Below are 26,811 nucleotides of genomic sequence, written 5' to 3' on the forward strand. Positions count from 1 at the left end.
TACTGTGTATTTTTAACATTTTGTTTTTGGAAAACTTTATACTGCACTCTGAGTCTCCATTAACCATGAAATCTTCAGCTAGTCCTTCAGAGGGTAGATATGCAAAATCCTCAAATTTACTCAACTTTCAGAGACAATGGCCAGGATTTTTCCCTCGGCGATTTGAGGGCGGGGCCCACTCGCCAAGGGGAAAATGATGTGGGCCATTAAAATCTTAAGGTGGGCGGACAGCAAAATCAGCTGTCCGCCGGCTGACCTGTCAATGGCCAATTAAGGCCATTGACAGGCTCATTAAGATAGTTAAATGCCCTGCCCAGCCAACCTTAAGGCTGGCTGGCAGGCCAGGAGCCCCAGCTGCCTGTAAATTATTAATGAAACTTCATCCACTGGCGGGATGAAGTTTCATTACCGTTTTGTAAAAATTTTGTGCGAAAGAGTGCACTTTGACAGTTGGGGATTCCCTCTCCCCCTCACACAGAGGAAGCGCATAGCGCTTCCTGTCGGGCAGGCCACTCGACGGGCCTTAATTGGCCTGCCCACACAAAATGGCGGCGGGCCCTGTTTCGGCTGCGGGGTTCGGCTGACCACCCACCACCAAGCTGGTGGGGCCCGCCGGCCAACCAAGGGCTAAATTCTGCCCAATGAAACAGGAAAACGAATCCTGAATTCAAAAGGAGAAATGCCCTGATTCTTTGACTATGGTGAAGAAATTCATTGTTTCGAAGCCTGGAAAGTCTACAGAGTAACCTCCCCTAATAATCTCGCTTAATTGGCCACCTGACATGCTGTAAGACCTTGCTATCCAACAATAACCGAGTATCAGCTGAAGGTACTTTTAGGATTCCCGCCAGGTATGTTCAGATAAATACTTTCTCAGGAGCAGCTGGAGGTGATGCTGAGAAATTTCAGGAAATAACAGCATAGTCTCAACATAACTCCAAGCATGAAGCCTTTGATGGCTGGATCCAAATTACATATGATCCAGCCCTCACCATTTGAGAAAGCCAGAGGCAACCTCATACCCAGATTCAACGAGATTAGATTGAGAACTTCCAGTCCCAGAAAATTAAATGTTTTCAATGACATCAAAATCATAAATTGCACTAATTGAGTCATGGGATAACCCAAAAGACCATTAGTGGCAATATTAGCAGCCTAAAGGGATTTATCAACGTTGATGGGGTTGATAGGCCTTGCCGTTTCTCTGGCTCATGACTAGAGTTTCCAACTCTGGTTGGATGTTTGATCACGAGTCACTTGTCTGCAGTTTACAAATGTTATTGCAGTTACCATTAAGTGTTGGGTCCTCTGTGGTTCAGTCTCTTTGTTCCCCTCAAACATTATAGAAAATAAAGGAACGCAAAATGCAATCTATGTTTTAAAAACCTTGGTGGAAAGAGCCATTGATATGCAAATCAACCTCTACCCATGTTTTATTGATTATACTAAAGCATTTGATAAAGTCCAACACTTAATCTCAAGAACATTGCTGTGAGCAACCCAGGAGAAAAATCATAGGGGAATTTTTTTTAAAAAGGTGCATTTCTCATGAAAATGCTGCAAGACATCAACATCAACAGGAAAAATCTTCGATTCATTGGGAATATTTACTGGAATCAGGTAGTGATGAACAGATATGAGAACAAAGTTGGTGAATGGAATGTGATCAAAAGAGAGGTTAGACAAGGCTGCGCTCTCTCACTGGACTGTTTCTTCCTATACAGTGTGTGTATTCTCAGACAAATTGAAGGGATGGATGGAGGAGGGAGAGTCATCAACAACACCCACTATGGTGACGATACCATACTTATAGCAACAAGTGAAGACGACGTGCAAAATTTAATCGATAGTCGTAAGGTGGTAGATACGGGCTTACGTTCAACCGTCATTACCGTACTATACATTTTCTTGCAAAGAAAAAGGACATTCCAGTATGCAACACAGTAAATGTAAGTTAGAACCCATTAATTAATTCAACTATCAAGGTAGCACAGTAACATCTGATGTCAAAAGGAGTCCCAAAAATCAGAACAAGAATTGGATAAGCCACAAGCGTTTTTACAAAATTAAGCAACATTCTAACAAACGTTAGCTTGAATCTTGAACTAAGAATCCGTGAGCTGAAATATTACACCTGGTCGATAACGAATTATGGATGCAGAGCTTGGAGCATTAGGAAAGAAAATCATCAACAGCTTCGAAATGTGGTGCTTAAGGAGGATTGTAAGGGTATGTCAGGTAGAGAAAGAACTGAATGAGGCTGAAGAACAAGAAAAAAAACTCTTAACTAATGGAGTTCTTCGGACAGGTTATCCATGCAGGAGGGTTGCAGTGCCTAATTACCACCGGAAGGATTAATGGAAGAAGAGCAAGAGGCTGCCAGCAACGGAAGCATCTAGCCAACATTAAAAACTGGCTTAACCATAACTCCAGCAACGAAGTCATCCACTGCTGCTATGACTGGAAAGTTTGGAAGACCAGTGCCTAAGCCAACTGACATGACACTTAAACAATGACGATGAAGGCAACAAAAAAAGGGAATTAACCAGCAGAGTAATTCTGGGTATCTGGAAGCTTTCCCCCAACACCATGAATGATTCTCTACCACACCCAACAATTTAGTGTTGATGGAAGTTAGCAAAACAAGTGTATTTTTCAAGTTCCAGTACTACATAGAAGTGGGTAAATTCTACTTCTAGTTCAATATCAATAGACACCAGTACAGTGGCTTGGCCAAGTCCCAGAGGACCTCAATGCACCAATCCCTTATCCCTTTGAAAATGTTATTTGATTACTCGGCTTTTGAAAAAAACCAGTTGGGAATCAGCCTCAACTGCTTGGTTAGATGGAGCCTGAAGTTTTTTTTGCAAATGTTTCTGTTTTAAAGAATTCATTCAGCAAACTTAATATACAAAACAGGCCTTGCAGCTGAAGAACAAAAATTGTTGGAAATACTCCACAGATCAAGCAGCATCTGTGGCGAGAAACAGTGTTAACATTTCAGGTCAATGACCGTTCATCAGAACAGGACAGGCTAAGCATTTCCAACAGTTTTTGTTTTTATTTCAGATTTTTAGCATCTGCAGTATTTTACCCTTGCAGATGAGCTTGGAACACAGGTTCTGTATAGAGTTGAAAAATTAGGCTACATTGCAAGGGAGTAAATGTTGGTCACATGGAAAGATTCAAGATTAGATTTGCAGATCTTGAAAGCATGTGTGGACAATGAAAAGTGACATTTGAATTATAACTGGCCAATGCAGAATGTAGAAACAAAACACGTACCAATCGGAACTCTGTGCCACTGCCTGTGAAGCTGAAACTTTCCCCTACTTTTAAATAATTTAACTTTCAACAAAAGCTTGCAAATAGAGGTTACCAAAGGGCCATGAGGGTTATGTGAACAATAATGAAGCACAAAACAATGAACCACTGAGAAAAGGGAGGTATCTTTCCAAGTGAATGTGGTCTCTATGCACATTGCTAGATGGAGAATGACATCACAAAATACTGTCCAGCAGCATTTTTATGGAGTAGTGAGTAGTATGTAATCATAGCAAGTATTCATAAATATATGTAAACTTGTACCAATAACTTTCCTCCAGCAACAGTCTCCTTAACATATCCTTTCCAAAGTAACTGGTTTGTTATTTTCATGGGAAAGTGAATAAAACCACAGAATTTCATCCCAAAATACTGATAAGATGCCTCGATTCTCAGGTAATTATAGAATTTAACTTATTTACTCATTTTAAACCAGTAACTTTGGCTATTTTGCCTCCAAAGCAAGAAACAAGCTTGAAATCTGCTGTCTGATCTTTTTACACAATCTAGTCACTAGGTGGTGTCCCAGTGACCAAAGGCAAAAAGAGTCTTGACAATTTCCCTATGGGGAGAGCAACCAGTCTTCAACCTGCTTTTAAACAGCACCGCATCCAGCAACACAGCAAAATCTACAAAATTGACCTCCACTGAGACAAGCCAAATTTTAATAATCACTGATGCTTGAGTTTATTACTTTTTATTTGGAAGTCAAATCTTCAATCATTTCAGCCAAGTGTCTACTTGCAAGACACTCAGAAAAAAATTGATCAGAAGTTGATAAAAGGAATGAGCAATGCAGTTTTATGTGGAATTACTATAAATTTTATATTTTCAGAAATAGAATATCTTGCAAGAATATTTCTACATTAAGACCATTTCCCATAATTTTGCATTATGTTATGTTAAAGGTGCTCTCTATTTTGACCTTTATTACTTGGAGCCATTTTGCATATCATCATATTGCCTATCATCCCCAGCTTGATTCCAACACTTGTCTATTAAATGATAATCGGAGCATCCCCAGCAATATGTTCTCTGCCATTCCCTACAATGTTACTTCTGGAGTCCCCAAGGATCTACTCTTGGCCTCTTGCTCATCTAGCTACTACCCCTTAGCAAAGGCATCCAAAGATGGTGATCTAGCTTCCACAGGTACGCTGACTGCAGAAGTTCTACCTGCCCACCTTACCTCTCAACCTTTCACTGACTCTGCTATCAGACCATTTGTCCGACAACCACTCTTAAATGAGCCATCATTTCCTCCAATTATACACTGGAAAGATTGGAGGTGGTCATCTCCAGTTCCCCAACCACCATATATGTAATACTGCTGCCATGGATTCCATTCCTCTGCTTGGCCACCATCTCAGGCTATTATCTGAAAATGGCTCTTTATTTGACCTATCAAAACTCAACTGAGGGAGAAATGAAACACAGACTAAAACTTGGAACCTTAAACTCAAAGTTGATAGCTACCAAGTAAAAAAAAATTAAAAGGCACACACTGAATAGTAAAGATTATTTGAGCTGGTACACATGCCATATCCCAAAGCTCATTAGTCATAATCACCCACTTTAATATGTGATTTATACACTGTATTTGATGTTGGGTAATCTATGTGCTCCTCAAAGCAGACTTGTAGTAACATTTATCAATTATGATATAATACAACCTTTGGTCTTATGACCAGAGTTACCTACCAACACACACACACCAACACACACATCATTATTTCAATATATTTCATGAGCCACTGTATATTTTCAGTGTAAGTCTGTTATCCTCTATGATCACCTTCTGCAAGTATTCAGCAGATGGTCTCTTAAACCACCCCCTGCTATTAGAAGCTTTGTGCCCTACTTCAAAGAAAGCCACAATGCCTTCAAGCTAAGTGGGATGCTGAAATGATTAAACTGTAAGAACGGGGCCCAACTAACTAAATTTGCCAGTGCAATCGAGTGCCACTGTACTTAGCAGATGGGGTGCAATCTGCAGCTCTCTCAATGTGGCAATTCTGATGGCACACTGCCTAAACACATTCTATTATACTCTGCTATTTCTTATCTACAGAAACTGAAATGCACCAGTATTCATGATTAATGCTGCAGAAGAGCAAGAGGTTTTCTATTAAAACCATAATTTTTGGTTTCACTCCTACCTCATTTCTGCTATTAAGTGGAAACGTGGAATAGTCTGTGTAGGAAGAATTTTCCATATACAACTATAAATGACGCTGATCTGAGAAAGAAATGAAATTCATTTATCTATCACCCTGGTCTTCCATGGCAATACCATTTTTAAGACTCGGCTTCTCTTTAGCGAGCTGAAGGGGTGCAGGTTCCCAAGAATAATTCTCAAATACTTTTTATGGAGGCACCTAGTTTCTCCTCTCCTGAAGAGAGAACTTGGAAAACTCACTGAATGAGTGAAAGTGCAGCCAGGAGATATCTGCATTCCATCCCTCTAAGGTGTAGCACTTTTAAGAAATTCTCTCAAGCTTGATTGAGCTAAGCTCATATCAGGACACAATCTATAAAAATCAGAAACTTATGACGAAAATCATGAACATCCAAATTATCAAGAATTGGGCTGGGTTATACTGAGCCTAATAATCTACCTAAATTACAATACTGCCTATAGAAACAAAATAAGACAGCATTAATACCTCCGAAGACAGGAAGAACTGCCTTGCAAAGCTGTTTTGATCCCTGCCTCGAAAGATAAAGAGCAATTAGAGGGCATCACTAGCTCTTTTCATCAGGGCTGCCACTTGGATTTTGGATGCCCATACAGGCCAACATTATTAAAATTAGGGACAGGCCAACATTATTAAAATTAGGGAAGGTCTGTGGTTATAAGCATAAAGTCAGAAATACAACTTTAGGGCAACTGCCTGCGCAGTTCTTCTGATGTGGTTGCTCATCTCTGTGGCATTCATTAGATAAATTTAGAAAAAACACAGCCACATATTGGGGGGAAATCAATTCCATCCGAAGCTTTACTGCAATATAAACAAGGTGCAAGACTCTATTTAGCACTTCATTTCCAGAGTCAATATCATCATGTGCTAGAGGTTAATGTGGCAGAATAATATGAAGTGCAATTCAGGATTCACACTATGTTCAACTGCAGCTCTGTCAAGCACTTCAGTACAATTTTCTCAATCCTTAAATTCTTCACTTTATTTTAGGCCCGTAATGGCTACTTTCATGCTTGCTTGATTATTACTTTAATTCTCTCTCTTGCCTTTCGTAATGTTGCATTTTTTTCTGACTGGAAGTACCTGGCTTCCACTGGACAACTGCCTAACAGGCATGAATGGAATTAGCTGTGAAGAATTGCAACAGCAGAGTTATAACCCCTCTCTGGTGCAGCACAACACTCCTGCAATCTTGTGCATCCACAGATCATGTTGTCAAACCCAAACAGCTTATTTTTTGACTGTTTTAACAAGTTAATTGGTTAAGCTTTGGGTTACCACATTATTACATCTGAGTTGTCCAGTCTGCCTTCCAATTCTTTTAAAATTCTGGCATGCTGCACTGGTGCCATAAGTTTCACAATTTTGCAAAATCAAACAGGACTCACTCAAATTTAGGATGAGCATCTCCATACTATTACAAATTTGACAGTTAAATGTTTAGGATAGATTATAAACTCCACAGCACCAACAACCAACACATTATTACGTTGTGTATATTGAGGCACTAAATGTAATCTTAAAAAAAAGCACAATTAAACATTTATTTGTGTTTAGCTCAATTAAAAGTAACATGAGCATATTAACTGCTCATATTAAGCGACAGTTTTATGGTGCCAGTAGAATAATCGTTGAATTAAGCAAAGGCAAACAGTTACTGCTCCAAGACAGTACATTAACCAAAGAAAGGGACAACATCTGGTTAAAGAATGCAAATTTGAAACCAGAAACCATCCCTATCAAACAAAGGCTCAATTTATTTATAACCTCCAAAAGGCTTCCTTTATGTATAAGAAATGTGCTCACTTTTAAATGTAAAAATAAATGCCAATGTGTCCTAATTTTTTTTTTTTTTTACACCAAAAACACTAACTGCTCATTTTAAAGCAATGAAAGGTTACAAACCAAATTAATTCAGATATATGTAGAAATAATAAGCAAATCCAAATTCATAATACCATAGATCAAATCACAATAAAACAAAAATATTATTCCTTTTCTGAAAGGCTTCATGCCACATAATATGATGCATGAACCAACAATTATAACAGATCTCTTTAAAATCTCCAGTAATGTAAAGTTGCAGTAATACTGCCACTTCTGCATCGCTGGCTGCTACAATGTGCAAATGTACAGAATCACTCCACTTACATAACAAACTTTAAATCACCCCTTGTGTATAAGAGGAACACTGAACTATGCTCCTTTGTCTGGATTAGTGGGATGATTGATGTTTACTTTTGGTCAGTCTAACACTAACAGACCAAGACTTGAATGGTTTTGATCAGCACTAATCTTATAATAAAGTAGACCATCCCAATCACCTGACCTTGAACATGGACTTCTCTCTTCATATCTTACCACAGGAAGTGGAGACGTGATTGTTTGACCTTTGCTTTCTTGCCTAGTGATTTGTCAGTAACTTGTCAAAATCAGCTGCCTTCTTTCTGCTCCCTTGCTAATAGGGGATGTTCTATAGATATCCCATGCTGCACTCCAGTAAACAGGATCATCCCAATGCTGATCGGTTTTGGGAACTGTGAAGTGAGATAACTATTGCCCTCAGTTATTTTGAGCATATTTCTAGACTCATTAGTACATAAACACTTGTTTTAGAAGTTGCAACAACTAGCTGTGAAAAGATTTTTAAACTTGGTGAATCCACTTTAAAATATGCTACTTAAAAGTAGCTCATTTCCAAATCACCACCAACTTCTCAAGGACAACTAGGAATGGGAGAAATGATAGTCTTGACAGCGACACCCATAGGGAAACAAGAACAAAAACCTGGGGCTGTTCAAAAGGCATAGTGGATCCTTGACTTTTTAAATAGAGGCATGGGGAAGCAAAGCAAGGAGCAAGGAAGTAATGTTAAACATATATGAAATGTGGCCAGGCCATAATTGAAATATTGTGGTCAATTCTGGGCACCACACTTTAGGAATGATATCAAAGATGTAGAGGAAATTTATTAGAATTATACCAAGAACGAGACTTCAGTTACATGGAGAGACTAAAGAAGCTGGAGTTGTTTTCCTTAGAGCAGAGGTGGTAATGGGACATTGAGGTGTCCAAAATCTTGAATGTTTTAGTAACAGTAAATAAGGAGAAATTGTTAATTGTTTCCAGTGGCAGAAGGATCAGTAACCAAAGGGGGCAAATTTAAGTTGTTAATTGGCAAAGAACCAGAGGCTACATGAGGAAAAAAAAAGGACACAGCAAGTTCTGATGACCTGAAATGCGCCATCAGAAAGGGTGGAGGAAGCAGATTCATAATTACTTTCAATGGGGAACTGGATAAATATTTGAAAAGGGAAAAAAATGATGGGCCATAGGAAAAAGCAGGGGAGTGAACTAATTTAATAGCTCTTTCAAAAAGCTAGTACAGGCTGATAAGTCATCTCGCCTCCTTCTGTGCTGTAAAATTCAAAACATACTGAGAATGAAGTTTAAAAATCTTTGTGGAACAAATTAAAATGAAACTGTGAGCACAATACTCACTTCTTTCTGGTCATCCCAAGCTGAAACGTGACCAGCTCCATCCTAACCTTTAGCTCAGAACAAGGCCAGCATCTCATAGCCAAGTTTAACTGACTAGAAATACTTGGATCTTCTTTAAGAGATTCTTTTTGTATGGCACATAGGCAGTTTGACCTCTGATTGTGTCCAGCTGTTGGTCTGTAGGGCTGCCACTTCAAGAGCGATCTTGCTCCTACTAACATGTTCCAACTGACAGCCCCACATTGTGGACACAAATATAGTTCCTCCCACCATGTGTGAATGTCTACCAAAAATGCTGAAATTAGATTTGGATTTAGTTTCCTCTGAGAGGCAATGCAAGTTCAAGAAGGTTTGGAGACTTGGGGAATTTTAGAGCCCTGCTTCTTCAATTTTTCTCCTCCATTTCCATCTAAAAAGATCAGGCATACACTGTGGCCAGAATTTTCCAGCACCCCTGTGGTGGGTTTGCCAGCAGCAGGGCCGGCGAGGCATTGAAATCTCCATCCACATTGGCAGGACCGGAAGATCTCACTGGCATGAGGGGCTGGAAAATTCCAGCCTTTGTGCATGATACCAAATAGGTCGAAGTAAATTGGAACTGAGGTTAGACATCCATCTTTCTAAGTCCAAGCAAACAAGGTTTTTCTTGCTAGATGGATGTTCACCAAGTTAGAACCTACATAAATGAAAGTTGTTGTTACTTGTTGTTGCAAAGTATCTATGATATTCAATCTAAATCTTATTCTGTAACTAGGAGCCAGTGTCACCAGAAACATACAGGAGTTACTGGAGCTAATCAAAATAAAAGGACCCTCAGTGGTCCAATACAGGAGCACTATAGCAAAGGCAGCCAGAAAAAAAGACAACAGTCGACTATAAATGATAGTGATTTACAATGGAGAAAACAACAATGAATAAAAACATTTATTTTACTGTGTGCAGACAACAGATAAATTATTATCAATGACTGGACAAAAAAGTACGATGAATGTAGTTCAGAATAAGGCTTTATGTATAACACAAAAACAAGCATAACAAAAAAGTAATGCACCCTGTAAGCTGTCTTGTGGAGTTACTAATTCCTATTTGTAAATGAAAGGTGAATAAAATGATCCTTTTTTAGCTATCACTTCATGTTTCGTTGAAACTTAAAGTATGACATGAAGCTAAAACACATCATATTTAAAGCAGAATAAGTTGAATAAATTACGATGTCATTAACTAAGTCAACTTTGCATTGATGTTTGCAGTATCAACTATATTACACCTTTTGGTTCAGAAGTAGTACAGGTTGGATACCCCCACAATATTCAACTTCATGGCTTGAAACAATGGGGTTTATCCAAATAATTACTGTCAGCAATTCAAGAGCCCTTATAATTCACCTTGCAAAGCCACCTCAGTTTTTAAAATATACTCATTCCGCGGTTATTAATTGAAAATAAAGAGAGAAAATATTTTGGACCACATTCATTAAAACAATAATCCTCCAGAGAAAGATACAAATAACATTATGTTTTACAAATAGATTACTTTGGCCATTCCACTGTTACAAAATATAACAAGTGATTGCTATAAAAATTCTGCCACATGCAGATACTTACACACTACTGTCCGTCAGTGACATGGTATCTGCATCACTTGACATGCTCTGCTGCTCACTGTCATTAGCGCTCGTTGCTGGTGCCAAAGCATACCCTGTGTTAACATAGTAAGGGTTGACAGGTTCCCGCCATGATCCATGTCTGGATAAAAGAGAAAAAACAACGTATTATGCAAAATCATGTTAAAATCAGAAACTATGGTTTATTCATCTTGGAAAACTAAGCATCATTGCCTACAGAGAAACTGTCACTTGTTGAATTTAATCAATCCACATGAGTGAATGTGCCATCAAAACATCTGGTTATGGTTCCAGTAAAAAAATGATGACAAGCAAGTTCCAAAAAATCTAGCAAAGCAAGTTAACTAGCTTACTCTCCTGATGTAATTGAGTGTTGAACAATCATGATTTTAGATTAATGAGTGATTAAAGCTAAACTAATCTGTCCCATAGGTATCTGATACCCCAAAATCATACCAGAATTGCCAAACTCCAGCTTTTAACTATTTATTTCAAACACATTTTCAGTTTTTCTATTCGAAATCGAGACCTGAGGACATGTATTCTCTTTCAAATTGCACTGACATGGATTCAGTAGCATTTATTCTTGTCAATCACAAAACCAGAAAGTACTACTGAAGAATCAATGCTAGTGGAACCAATGAGATCTCAAAATAAATGCTGTACCAGCAAGTTATATCTTTGAAATAATTCACCTTACTAGCGAATTAAGAAAATTACCCCTTGCAATAAGGGGCCTTGCTAGAAGTGCACAGATGTGCTTAGTAAACCCTGCAACTGTACAGGGAAAAGTATTGAGTGGAAAAAGCAAGCTTTTGAGAGAGAGGTTGCTGCCTTAAAACAAAAACCTTAACTGCACATCTTAAGGTAAAAACCGTAGGATATTAATTATCTATTTTCCATGTTTAATCACATTCTGGCCACCACACTTTAGGAGAAACGTGAAAGTCCTGAGAGAGTGCAGAGGAGTTTGCCAGCAAAAGGTTAGACTGGAAAGGTAGCAATTGTTCTTCTTGGAACAAAGAAGATTATGGGGGCATTTGATAGAGGTGTACAAGATTATGACAAGCTGAAATAAAGCAGACAAGAAAATACTTCTCATTAACTGATGGTACAAGGACTAGGGGACACAGATTTAAGATTTTGGACAAAAGATATAGGGGGAGAATGTCAGGAAGAACTTTTTTGTATGCAGCAAGTGGTAATAACCTGGAACTCGCTTCCCACAAGGGTGGGAGAAACAAAAACAATCATTAATTTCAAACAGGAATTGGATGGGTACTTGAAGGAAATAACCTTGAAGGGCTATCGAGCAGGGGAGTATAACTGGCTGGATTGCTCCATGGGAAGCTGGCATAAACTTGATGGGCTAAATGGCTTCCTTCTGTGTCATAAAATGACTCTCTACAACTTAAGTAAAATTTTATTGGAAATTTCAGCTGAGAAAGAAATGGCAGATTCTTTTTTAAACTGATTTACTTGGTTTGGTTGGCCCGCCTTCTATAGCATCTACACCTCTGAATTCAAAAAGGTAAACTTGAATCCTTCCAATCCATTGGGGGAAATTTGCTTGAGGTGGAATAAATTTGTGCATCATGCAGTCAGCTAAAAGGTAAATTTTTATATCTGATTATGATCAAGTCTGAAACATTGCAGATAATGTGTTACAGGGAGTGTGCAATGGCACAACTACTTAATTTCACATCAAGAGGTCATTCATGATGCTGCCTCTTTGCTTTGTATGTCTTCATCTGCCAGGTCAAGGTGCAAGAGGCATGCCAGAGCAGAGTGGTCAGGACATGCCAGGCTTTGTCCAGAGATTTGGTATTGCCATATTGAAGACTTCAGGCAAAGGCTTATATCTAGAGAACAATACAAGTGTGAGTGTGTGCACATGAATGAAAAAATGTACACTGTTTTGTGATTGGCTCCTGGTTCACCTGTCTTTTATTCGCATGTTCTCACAGAGCTGTAAGAAAATGTAAACATTCTAATTACTATCATCATAAAGGATAATGAAGGCTTTCAAAATCCAATGCACTTGTTTATTTTTAAAAAATCTAATGATGACTAATGATGATTTCAAAAAGCATGTTAAACTGAGACAGATGTGGCCTTTCCTCATTTCACCAGAGTTCATTTTTTTAAAATGTGAAATTGCAAGCAAGCAGGCTCTAATTATCGCTTGATTATCTGTTTTATGGTCATAGTGAGAAAATTAAAACCCAAAATATAGATTGAAGATGGAGTAATAACTGCGAGCAGGATCATAAATGAGATATTAATGCTAACTGATTTAATTTCAAAAATTGTTCTATTTGATAATTATGGAAAATAGAATTCTTGATGTGAGATGCTGAACACAGAAGCACCAGAAATCTCTGATAATGCATCAAGGCAGGCTCGATGATTGTAGTTTCTAGAGAATGTGCTCGACATATGGATTGTTCAGATGTTAAAATGCTATTTACATGCAACCACCAGCATAACTATAGCCTCATAACTACAATCACCTCTTGCATGAAGGCTGCAATTTAAGAGACTTTCTGCAATGTAAACAAAGTTACAATAACCTGAATTCCACACCAGCTATTTAAAAGAGGGCCGCATTATTAGTTTTCTTACAACATACTTCATAAACTTTGCACTTATGAAGCAAAAATAGAGGGCTTTGTTAAATGTACTACTTTAGTTAATTTTAAATAAAATTCTGAATTTGCACTGATGTGTTCACAGAGAACATCTCAGCTGTATGCATATTTGAAAGCATGAGTAAAATACTGGTTTCAGATTACGCATTAAGTGTTAACATGTTAATGTATTCAATTGCAAACCAATAACTTTTAAAGGCTAAATACAAACATATGAATACTAAAATGCAAAGTCAAAGTAAATTACAGCTAATTTAGGTTTTGCAACTCTGAAGTATCAGCAATAAGCTCATATACAAAGCAAGATCTTAAACTGAACTTGATTGGATTCAACTAAGAAAAACTTTTTTTTAATTCAAAAGGGTCATTTAAAAACTTCAAATTAAAACAGTTCAGAAATCCATGTGTTATTCTCATTAACTCAAATGTTGGGAAAGACTGAACACTCATATGATCAAGTTTGCTGCACTCTAACGTAGTAAGAATATGCTTGTTAGATCGACCTGTAATATTGTTGAAGTATTCTGTCCAGAGTTTATATGGTAAATATAAAATTAGGGCAATAAAGGTTTCAAATCAAACCTTTGGGTCCTCAAGGGTTATAACCTCCGGATTACTACCCGAGCCACGTGCAAATTGGCATAGAGACGTGAGAATAAGGGAAGTAAACACGTGGCTAAAGGAGTGGTGCAGGAAATAGGGGTTCCATTTCGTGGGGCACTGGCATCAGTATTGGAACAGGAGGAATCTGTACCGTTGGGACGGTCTCCACCTGAACCGATCTGGGAGCAATGTTCTAGCGAAAAGGGTAAATAGGGTGGACAACAAGACTTTAAATTAGAAAGTGGGGAGGAAGGGAAGGGTAAAACTCCAAGAAGTATGACTAATGGGAAACAAAGCAGCAGGTTAGTGTGTGGGGGGGTGGATTTAACTTCATGGAAAATTATGAAAAAACTGAATTGAAAAGAAAGGAGAGCCCAGGAGAGGCTATTAAAGTCTCCAGAACACAAAATAGGACAGAGTGTTTGGAAAGGGCTAGGAATCTAACTTCAAGCACATCAGATAAAGGGACAACAATGAGAAAGGGGATGGGAAATATAGGACTGAAGGTGTTGTATCTGAATGCACGCAGTATACGAAATAAGGTAAATGAGCTTGTGGCGCAGATTGAAATTGGCAGGTATGATGTGGTGGGCATTACGGAGACATGGCCGCAAGGGGATCAGGACTGGGAGCTAAATATCCAAGGATATACGTCCTATCGAAAAGATAGGCAGGTTAGCAGAGGGGGTAAGGTTGTTTTGTTAGTAAGAAATGAAATTAAATCGATAACAAGAAATGATGTAGGGTCAGATAATGTAGAATCTATGTGGGTAGAGTTGAGGAACCGCAAAGGTAAAAAAAAACCATAATGGGAGTTATGTACAGGCCTCCGAACAGTAGTCAGGATGTGGGGCACAAGATACACCAGCAGATAGAAAAGGTGTATAAGAAAGGCATGATTACAGTCATCATGGAGGATTTCAATATGCAGGTAGACTGGGAAAATCAGGTTGGTAGTGGATCCCAAGAAAAGGAATTTGTGGAATGTCTACGAGATGGCTTTTTGGAGCAGCCCACTAGGGAACAGGTAATTCTAGATTTAGTGATGTGTAATGAGGCAGATTTGATAAGGGAGCTTAAGGTGAAGGAACCCTTAGGAGGAAATGACCATAATATGATAGAATTTACCCTGCAATTTGAGAGGAAAAAGCTGGAATCAGATGTAACGGTATTACAGCCGAATAAAGGCAACTACAGAGGCATGAGGGAGGAGCTGGTCAGAATTGACTGGGAGATAAGCGTAGCAGGAAAGACAGCGGAACAGCAATGGCAGGAGTTTCTGGGAGTAATTTGGGAGACACAGCAAAAATTCATCCCTAGGAAGAAGAAGCATACTAAAGGGAGGACAAGGCAACCATGGCTGACAAGGTAAGTCAGTGACAGCATAAAAGCTAAAGAGAAAGCATACAATGCGGCGAAGAGCCGTGAGAAATCAGGGGATTGGGAAGCCTAGAAAGACCAACAGAGGACAACTAAAAAAGAAATGAGGAAGAAGATTAAATATGAGGGTAAACAAGCCAGTAATATAAAAGAAGATTGCAAGAGTTTTTTTTAGATATATAAAAGGTAAGAGAGAGGCAAAAGTGAACATTGGGCCGCTGGAAAATGACACTGGAGAAGTAGTAGTGGGGAACAAAGAAATGGTGGAGGAACTGAATAGGTACTTTGCGTCAGTCTTTACAGTGGAAGACAAGAGTGACATCCCCAAAGTTGAAGAGAGTCGGTGGGCAGAGGTGAGTATGGTGGCCATTACCAAGGAGAAGGTACTAGGAAAACTGAAAGGTCTGAATGTGGATAAATCACCTGGGCCAGATGAATTACACCCCAGAGTTCTGAAGGAGATAGCTGAAGAGAAAGTGGAGGCGTTAGTGGTGATCATTCAGGAATCACTGGAATCAGGGAGGGTCCCAGAGGACTGGAAAATTGCTAATGTAACCCCCCTGTATAAATTACAGGCCGATTAGCCTGACCTCGGTCGTTGGTAAGATTTTAGAGTCCATTTTTAAGGACGAGATTTCAGAATACTTGGAAGTGCATGGTAAAATCTGACAAAGTCAGCATGGATTCATCAAGGGGAGGTCATGCCTGACAAATCTGTTAGAATTCTTTGAGGAGGTAACGAGTAGGTTAGACAAAGGAGAGCCAATAGATGTTATCTACTTGGACTTCCAGAAGGCCTTTGACAAGATGCCGCACAGGAGGCTGCTCAGTAAGATAAGAGCCCATGGTGTTAGAGGCAAAGTACTAGCATGGATAGAAGATTGGCTGTCTGGCAGGAGGCAGAGAGTGGGGATAAGGGGGTCCTTCTCAGAATGGTGGCCGGTGACTAGTGGAGTTCCACAGGGGTCAGTGTTGGCACCACAACTTTTCATTTTATACATTAATGATCTAGATGAAGGAACTGAGGGCATCCTGGCTAAGTTTGCAGATGATACAAGATAGGTGGAGGGACAGGTAGTATTGAGGCGGCGGGGAGGCTGCAGAAGGATTTGGACAGGTTAGGAGAATGGGCAAGTAAGTGGCAGATGGAATACAACGTGGGGAAGTGTAAGGTCATGCACTTTGGTAGGAATAGAGGCACAGACTATTTTCTAAATGGGGAGAAAATTCAGAAATCTGGAGTGCAAAGGGACTTGGGAGTTGTAGTCCAGGATTCTCTTAAGGTTAACTTGCAGGTTGACGCAGTAGTTAGGAAGGCAAATGCAATGTTGGCATTTATTTGGAGAGGACTAGAATATAAAAGCAGGGATGTGCTGCTGAGACTTTATAAGGCTCTGGTCAGACCATATTTAGAATATTGTGAGCAATTTTGGGCCCCGTATCTCAGGAAGGATGTGCTGGCCCTGGAGAGGGTCCAGAGGAGGTTCACGAGAATGATCCCAAGAATGAAAGGCTTAACATATGAGGAACGTTTGAGGACTCTGGGTCTATACTCGATGGAGTTTAGAAGGATGAGGGGGGATCTGATTGAAACTTACAGAATACTGAAAGGCCTGGATAGAGTGGACATGGGGAAGTTGTTTCCATTAGTAGGAGAGACTGGGACCCGAGGCACAGCCTCAGAGTAAAGGGAAGACCTTTTAGAACAGAGATGAGGAGAAACTTCTTCAGCCAGAGAGTGGTGAATCTATGGAATTCATTGCCACAGAAGGCTGTGGAGGCCAGGTCATTGAGTGTATTTAAGAACGAGATAGAAAGGTTCTTGATGGTAAGGGGATCAAAGGTTATGGGGAGAAGGTGGGAGAATGGGGTTGAGAAACTTACCAACCACGATTGAATGGTGGAGCAGACTCGATGGGCCGAATGGCCTAATTTCTGCTCCTATTTCTTATGGTCTTTGGAGATTTAAGCGCAAAGGAGAGGTTTTGTTTCCAATCTGCAAGGGTTGGTATGTATAGTCACAATGCATCGAGTACTTTTAATTGGTTTCATTCACTAACAAACACAAAAATTAAGAGATTTCAAGAACGTTATGATCTTAGCATAGGCCAGTAAATTTTTCTAAAAGTAGAAGAAATCTGAAATCCCACTCATTTACCAAAAGAATTAAACCACAAGATTCCACAGTTTAGAACTGAAGAATTACTACATAAAAGTCAAACAAAGCAAACACTAAATACTATCTTAGAGTATAGGTGATTAACTAAAACCCAAAGTCAACATTAAACATAAATTAACAGGCTAATTGCAGTAGATTATAAACTATAGATTGCACATTAAATGTCAGATACAACTAAGAAAGATCTTACAAATTGACATAGCAATCCATAGCATATGGGTCATCACTCAGTCAAAAAGTCCTTGAAAACTCTGCCTTGCTTAGAAAGAATTTCAGTTCCTCTCCTTCTAGTAGCTAGTCCAATCCCCAACTGTCAGTGACACACAACCAACTCGAGTTCCACGAGTACAATCTTCACCAAAATGGTTTGCAGGACCTCTAATACTCGATCTGGCTGGCATGGATCTACCAATGTTATCTTCAAGTAACAGAAATTGTTGCAACAATCATCCCTTTGCTTATTCTCAGCTTCTGGATCTGGCCTCTTGTCTTCTTCAACTTGCTTGTGCTGCACCACTGGACTCTTCAACTGCTACTACTGAGCTTGGATGGCTGTGTCCTTTTATATAGCCTGATCCAGTTTGTCTGTCCAGTTTTGGTTTCCTTAAAAACTGGGAAGGATTTCTCAATTAGGGTCTGCCTCAAAAGTGGAAGCTTTGAAATCATGGATTCCATCACAAGAAGAATCCACTTAGAGAGGTATAATTCAAGAAAGAATATTTTGTTGCACTCACAGAAACTAGAAACTTCAGAAAACAAGTGGGAATTCAAAAAATATTGCATATGATTTGCTACAGATTGCAACAGAATCTGCAACGTGGAATACTTTCACAGGTTGGGAGATCCTGCAATAAGTGCAAAATCAGCTTTCCATAAATATGAATAGCACTGAAGTATTTCAGTTAAACTAATTCATTCTGAACACTTTCAACATATTTCATCTATGCTCTAAGAGATGCTATCAGTTTCAAAATGTCACGCGAAGGTTAGAGTTCTACAAGTCAATTTTAGTCGTCAATTTTTTTTATATAAGCCACATCCTCAAGATGCATATGTATTTTTGATGGATGACGTAGCACAGTAGACAAGAATACAAGGTGCCTCAGAATAGTAGGATGCAGATTCATTTCCTCCCATTCTGCTATGTTCCTGATCATAGCCATGTTGCAACGGAGGGGCATTAAGCTTAAGTTAAGCACTTCTTGACTGGAGGGAAACACTTGAAAATGTGATATTCATAGATTGCTTTTTCAAATCATTCGGAGCAGGCATGCCTGACTCCTTGAAGCTGGGGACTAGCTGCGTGCATTAAAACCAGCAAACTGCCTGCAACTGATTATGCAGTACTGCAACCCCCTATATACAAAAAATGAGACCCCACAAGGTCCTTACCCTCCTTTCCCTACAGTCCTTTGTCCACACAACTCCCCTTCTTTGAAGCCTAGCTCCCTTGCTGGCCCTTTTTCTGCTCCTAACACTTCTCTCTCTTCCTCCATTTTAGGTCACAATATATCTTTAAGAGTCCATTATTTTTAAGAATTTAATCCCTGCTTCAAAAGAAATTTGCGCTGCGAATATGAACAGCAGGAGAGATCTAGCTGGGTCCACTAAAGCAGTATGGGGTGAAAGATAGAATGCTTCAGCTCTTAAAAATTGCCATTCCTGGTGACTGTAAAAGGCTGCTCCCTGATGGGTGACTAGAGAACAACCTTTTCCAGTCCTTCAGTCCCAGGAGCTTTACACAGCTTGAAGGTGCTGAATTTGCTTTGTGCACAGAAAGAAGGGAACTGACAGGAGATTTGCAGGTTGAAAAGAAGCTTGCAGGCTGCACATGGCCTGTGGGCCACATCTTGAACATCACTACAGTAGAGGCATCAGAACAAATTTCATACTGATGCCTAAGCAAAGGAGATAGGGAGAGAAAAGCAAAATAATTAGAACACAAAAATATTAAAAATATTCATTAGTGGTCATGGAAATGTGTCAGTTATGCAGGACATCTCCAAATTTTCACTCTATAGATATTGTGCACCAAAATCCAGCATGAAGTGGCCATTGTACTTTTTGGCAGTGCTTGAAAGTATTTACTCTCGGAGCAGGAGCAAATCTTATGAAGCGAAAGTTGATCCCTGCAATTTTTGTTCTGTTATCACAATAAAGTCAGAATGTACAGATATCTAAATTCTTTGATTTGAGTACCAGTCAAGCTTCAAAGTATACCTCAAATTATTAAAATCAATTAAGGTTAGCTGTCAGAGCCATTTATTGAAAACAGATGCCTCGTTTTATATTTATAGCAATACTAATAAATAGTATTAATGAATTAAGAAACAGCCACAACACTCAAATTACTTTTTGTTACATTTTCAAAAATCCCCCCTACTAGAAATCCCTGAAATAATTTGAACTATAGAGAGATGATTGATCCACTGAAGTCTCAGCTGCCCAATATTGATTCTTCTTATATGGAGATACAGAAATTCTATTACTTCATTGTGTAGCTTCTCTGGTATAATCAGATGTTTACAAAGCCTTACTGTCCTTTTGCTTATTGCTCAGCTTTGACTACAAGATTCCAGCCTGCAGTGAATTCACTTTTTCACTATAATAATTACTCTAAGCTTTCATCCTCTACTTTTAAAGCTGCAACAACTCTTTCAAGAGTAGCTTCAATAAATAGCACAAGCTATTTGCAATGACATCCAACCTCAACTCAGAGCTTGCTGTAACTAGCAATATGTCATTTTAGAGCCAATCACAGAACTGCAGTAAAATTGTGATGGGCATTACCACCATGGCTGCCATGTTTAAAAAGCTGCCAGTTAATCACCAATTAACAAGACAACTTTAAAATCATTGTAACCATGTTAGTGGAAATGTGAATGGGGGAAAGACAACAGGACGATACTGCTGTTGGCAACTACTTTGCTATTTTAAAATCACTCAGTTCATCCATTTAAATACAAGCACAAGTATAAATGAATGAACAAAGTTGCATTTATATAGCATCTTTCATGTGCTCTAGGCATCCCAAAGTGCTTCAAAGCCAATGAAGCACTTTAAGAGTCGTCACTGCTCTCATGTAGGCAAAAGCATGTGTTAAACTAAATAAATAGAAAACAGTCCACATCAAGGAAGTGACAGCATAATCCATTCCAAAATTAGAGCAGTGCACAACAGTGGCAGCCTATCCTATCCAGGCAGTTTTATATTTAAATAGTCAAATGAGTCCAAATATTTAAGAACATCAAAAATATACTAGAAATACACTTTTACGTCACCATTACTTCCCTAGCTTCCAACCCTTGATGTCACAACTCTCACTTCCAGCCCCAGATGTCACAACTCTCACTTCTTTCACAGCCTTTTTAAAGAATATGATCTTTTCAATGGTCTATCCTGACAATGTGGGTAATTACCTCCTTGGATCACCTACCACCATCTCCCATTCCATTCTAACCTGAAAATATCATCTGCTTTTAAATATTTCTGCTACCAATGGGTATAATGTCAAAAATCAGGTGTTAAATAAAGCAAAAATATTTTAAAAAATCCATACTTCAAAACATGATTAACTCTAACCATAAATTGTCTTGAAATATCCAAATGAAAATATTTACTCTTCAAGGCCTCAGCCTTTGAAGAGTCTAGGTTACTGTGGTAATTTTCACAACAGTTGAAAGGATTTAGAACCACAGCTGTGTATTCTGAGCAGGTGCAATCTACAGGCGTTTCCAGAATACATTAGTAGTTTACTCCAAGTTGAATTAGAAGGGTGTATCTCCACATCCTATTTGAATAGAAAGTTTGTTTCCCACACCACCCCCCACCCCCCACAAAAGATTACAAAACAAAGCAGAGATTAACTCTTCAAAACTTTACTTCTGCTAATTTAAGTTGCACACATAAAATGGTTCTTTTTCCTATCATAAACTGCTCAAATTTTATCAAATGGAATACCAGATTGACAAAAAAAAAAGTTTTGATATTTAAAAATACAGAACAAATATTGTTTAAAGATTAGATTTCCTTGCTCCTTGGTGGAAAAGTTAAAAAGGATGTCAGTTTATGTATGCATGTGATTTAAACATACCTGGCAAATTAATTTGCATTATTTTATTCATCTTGATTGGCTGCCCATGCAAGGCCTGAACTCTTTTGGCACTAGGTTCGCTTTTTATCTCTTTTCTGAGAAAGACAGCAAATAATCTCTATGGTTTAAAAGCAATTTTTTTGTACTACATACTTGGTAATAGTTACACTACTTGCTGATATAAGAAGAACGGTAGCCAGCAAGAAAGAACGACTCCGTCAAACATCAGATGAGAGGCACCCTCTACATGGTCATACACCGACACCCAGCCACCTAAAGTCAAGGAAGAGTGTTGTTCCATTACAATCAACCCCATCTGAAGCCCGCATTGCCTTGTGGAAAGACCGGCTCACCAGTCTTGAACAACCCCCAGTGATGGAAATTCTACCGGATGAAAGCCTTCCCCCAGGAGCTAATTGCAACTGGGCAACCTGGAAGTGCCTTAACTTACTTAGGGCTGATGTAAGTCGTTCAAAGGTGTCACTAAGCAAATGGGGATATACAACCAGTCTGACAACTTGTGAATGTGGAACTGAGCCACAGACTTTGCAACATCTCCTGTAATGCCTATCACTAGAGGAACCCTGCATTGTTGCAGATCTTGCGGAATTCAACAACAAGGCGCAAAAATATGTCCAGTTCTGGGTAGGCCATGTATAGACTGTCCATGGACATGATAAGAAGGTAACAGTTAAATAAAAAATTAACTGCAGCATGCCATGAAACAATTTTCATTTATAGAAATGTATTATATGATTAGACAAACACACCAACAGTACATAAGTGCTTTAAGGTAGGAAGCAGTTAATGATAAATAGTGCCCAATGTGCTCCAAAAGTGGCCACGGCCAATTTGGGCTTTGTTGTCCAGAGCCTTGACTAACCCCTCAAACTCTGGGTTTTCCCCATGTACCTTACATTTAACATTTCAAATCCCAAGCTAAAAGTTTAACTTCTAAAGCATAGAGTAATAAAATTACATATTCATATCAGCTCTGTTAAAAAATTTTAATACATTATGAGGAATGTCAGTAAATAGATACGTGCTCATTATCGTGACGTCACTCATGTTTTGCATCCTCTTAATCGGTTCTCATAGAACCAACTATGTCACTAAATATGAAAAAAGTAAAGATAGTAAGCAGTGTAATCCTTGATAACACTTGACAATGTCTGTAATGGTGGGTAATAATTGGAATGCAATCACTCAGATTTACAGATTATCAATCAGCAGCAAGCAATGAGCAAGTCTTTTCCTTCGTCCCATTAATATATACGACCAATGCAAATGATAAGTCTTAAAATGCTGATATTATTACAATACTGGACTGATAGGAATGCCTTTGTTACACAGTGGATAAGAGATTGCAGATCTACTATGGCAATACTAGATCCTAATCAAGTTGCGTTGTAATATTATTTAAAGAGAGAGAGATTACGGAACACTGAAAGAAAGGTATCTGGGCATCCTGGTACATGAATCACAAAGAAGTTTAGCAAGTGATTGGGAAGGCAAATGGAACGTTGGCCTCTATTGCAAGGGGAATGGAATATAAAAGTAGGGAAGTTTTGCTACTGCTGTACAGACACTTAGTGAGATTGCAGCTGGAGTACTGTGCATAGCTTTGGTCTCCTTACTTCGGGGATATAAGCGCATTGAAAACAGTTGAAAGAAAGTTCACTTGGCTGCCTCCTGGGGCTGCCTTATGAGGAAAGGTTGAGTAGGTTAGGCCGATACTTATTGGAGTGTAGAAGAATGATAGGTGATCTTATTGAAACATAAGGGGTCTTGGCAGGGTAGATGCTGGGAGGATGTTTGGCCTTGTAAGGGAGTCTAGAACAAGGGACCGCAGTTTAAAAATAAGGGGTCTCCCATTTAAGATGGAGATGAGGAGGAATTTTTTTTCTAAAGGTCATTAGACTTTGGAATTCTCTTCCCTTGAAGGCTGGGTCATTGACTATATTCAAGGCTGAGTTAGATAAGTTTTTGATCAACAAGGGAGTCAAGTGTTATGGGGGCAGGCAGGCCATAATCAGATCAGCCAAGATCTTATTGGATGGCAAAGTTGGCTCAAGGTGCCAAATGGCCTACTCCTATTCCTTATGATCTTATGAATTTACATTACCAGTGCTAAGGTATGATAGATGTAAAATCACAATTACCTTTGAGAATTTATCTTCAAGCTTTTATATCTGATTTTGGTAATCGAATGAAGAAAACTATCCCATTGTCTATCCCTAACGTTTTTATCCTGTACCACACTCTACGTCTTTTCTGATTGCCTCCCCTCACTTAGAAGTACAAACACACACAGGAACCCTAATGTGTACTTTATGATGCATTTACACTGCAGCTACAGGTCTGAGACCAGTAACTGCAGTTCAAATTCCAGCCATGCAGAACTATGTTTGCATTGCTTGGTTCCCACCAGGCTGGATCTTGAGAGATATCTTGATTTGTACAGCACTCTGTGTACAGTTGGATATAATCATAAAAGAGCTTTCTTCCAACAGTTAGAAATTTAAACATTTTGAGAAGGGTAAAGGGAGAATCCTTCCTCTATACACATTTACATGGAATATGGTACAATTAATAAAAATATCCAGTGGTCCAATGAATTTCATGAGCACTTTTTAAATTGAGTTTGACATTGCACAAGATTTACATTCCATGTGGTGTGAGACCACCTCCTCTAAGGATACTCATTACACTTCATCGGTCAGACTCAGTCTTCAGATTTATCATGCAAATTTAGCGCTAGTGCTGTTTCACATCAACTTAAAACTTGCAAGGCAAAAGCACTGTATACATTATAGAACATAAGATCATAATTGCAATAAAAACAGGACCCTCACAAAACTTATATGATTGATTTCAGAAGAACCAGCAAGAACACATGCTAAGGAATTGTGTTCCAATGGCAAATTCATAAGCCAGGGTCATGGCTCTGCAGTTATGTTTAATATTCCATGTGAAGCTCCAAGCAAAGCAATCTAAGACAGAATGCACATACACCATTTGCATCTCACGCTCACAAACAGAAGTCTTATTTAAACATGAGCAATTTTTATGGTGTTCATTTTAAGCAAATATGGTATTTGGGGATAAGACCATAAGACATAGGAGCTGAAAATAGGCCATTCGGCCCATCGAGTCTGCTCTGCCATTCAATCATGGCTGACAAGTTTCTCAACCCCATTCTCGCGCCTTCTCCCCATAACCTTTGATCCCCATACCAATCAAGAACCTATCTCGGTCTTAAATACATTGTCATACAAATACTGCATAGATGTTTTATGTAATTTACTACTCTTTTTAAATAATCCAAGTGCAGTTTTCTTGCAGTGGCAGAAGAGGACAACTAAAGAGAGAGAAAAATGACCATAAGTTTGGAATTCTTGAGTTTGAATCCTAATGACAGCTACAATTCACCATTTATCATGGTCTCATCCTTTCCCTAGCTTTTTAAGTCAACGTATGTTCCTTGCAGCTTGGTGTATTATTAAAAGGTGGAAGGGCTATCTTCGCTGCCAAAGCAAATATTGACCTGAGGGTAAATGGATAGACTGATCCCTCTGAAAAACAAACTCTCCATTGCTTGTTGAGGACTTCTTTGCCAGTATTTCCTTAGGAATAAAAAACTCTGGTCAACTTTTGATTACTTGCTCGCCTCCACAAAATAGTGCTGTGGATTAAGCATTCTAGACTTCAGCTCAAGCTTTCATATGCTGACGCTCCTTTCCATTGATCGTTTACTGTCCACAAGTGCTGAACAGAACAGCCTACTTAATACCACTGCTTAGATATAGTTTGCTGTTATTTAAGTTGCTTTAAGTCCCAAAATTTTCAGTGGGAACATTCAGTACTGAACATTTCATAATTTTTTCTCTTGTTCCCTCTGTTGAGGTATGTCCTCTACCTTGGATTCTAGGTGTGGGACTTGGTTAGTAGGCAGACTATAGCCATACTCTGGTTTCTGCTGAACACTTGTTTATTAGTACTGCACCTAAAAAGGTTACAAAGTAGGCACCTTGCTCCTAGACATAATTCCAACCTCTCCCTCCACTGTCTAACACATGACTGACCGATGTCAGTAGTACATCATCTACAGCATATATCATCTATTAACCCTTTATACCACACCCTCTTAGCAGAATTTTGCAAATAATCATTAATTTGGCTATGCTGAAAACATTTAGCACCAATAGAAATAACCAAAGGGATGAGGTTGGCTGCAACATCTCCAATATGTGACCAGGAGAAGGATTGGGAGTAAGTGAGAAGTACTACTTTATGATGGACCATTACATAAAGGGGCAAAGACCCCTTCAATTGCCATTTGTGCTCCCCCTATTGGCCAGGGCCTGTGCTTACTAATCAATGTTATTAAATACGACTGCCATACTAAAGCTCTTTGAAGGGTAAAAACACCACCTTCAGGAAATCCTCAAACATAAGTTTCACAAATGTAGAAAACCAGACATTGATTTTTTTTCTCCGGGGTTTGAGAGGTAGGTGAATATTGGGTGGTTGGTTTCCAGGAAAGAATTCAGGAGATCTCTGTAGCGGATAATGCATCTGGTAAAGTAGAGGATGTGGAAGCTCTGCCAACCTTAATAGCACAGTCTCATTTAAATAATCTCCACACAGTCCCACTTGACAGTCATCTAGATTGACCATGTGGCCTACAGGCGGTAAAGGGAACCTGGTGCAGGAAGCTGCAGCCAGAGGTCAATGAGAACGGAGACTACATTGTGTATGTGTGTTCTTGTTATCATGTTGGATATTTTTCCAATCTCAAGAGCCCTACAGAATGAACATTTCACAATCCCAAGTTTATTGAAATTCTGATGGCAGAGCAGGATTTTACAACAGATTTTTTTTTTAAAGAAAGCTCAGCTATATAATGAAAGACTAGTTAACTAAAAGACACATGATCCTAGCTTGATTGATAGAACATTTACTTTTAGAAGGTGGCAGAAACACAAGAGACATTTCATTGTTTTATAGTAGCTCCTTAAGTTCAGAATAGTGCTTCCTTCCTCTAGAGGGATACAGCTGGAGAAAAGTTGTTCTTGCTACTCCCAATTTATTAGCCTTGAAATGATTTCAATCTGTAGACATCAAGGCTAAAGAAATACACAAGATTTCAAAATTCAGGTGAAAGTATTTTAATTTGAAAAATATTTCAATCAGAAAGTTCCTTCATTGACTTTGAACTCCTGTCTGTTTTATACATTTACCAGCGAGCACAT

The 26,811-nt window shown here is 38.9% G+C and overlaps 1 protein-coding gene across 2 annotated transcripts in view; it reads right to left on the reverse strand.

Annotated features, from left to right (window-relative positions):
- axin1 (axin 1) overlaps positions 1-26,811 on the reverse strand; it is a 108,462-nt gene that overhangs the window by 38,844 nt on the left and 42,807 nt on the right. For both annotated transcript variants that reach the window (XM_041206774.1, XM_041206775.1), the window contains exon 3: positions 10,631-10,771. In XM_041206774.1, coding sequence (XP_041062708.1) covers positions 10,631-10,771 — 141 coding nt within the window. The remainder of the gene's footprint in view (positions 1-10,630; positions 10,772-26,811) is intronic.

This window comes from Carcharodon carcharias, chromosome 15 (genome assembly GCF_017639515.1).
Source record: "Carcharodon carcharias isolate sCarCar2 chromosome 15, sCarCar2.pri, whole genome shotgun sequence".
Lineage (NCBI taxonomy): Eukaryota > Metazoa > Chordata > Chondrichthyes > Lamniformes > Lamnidae > Carcharodon > Carcharodon carcharias.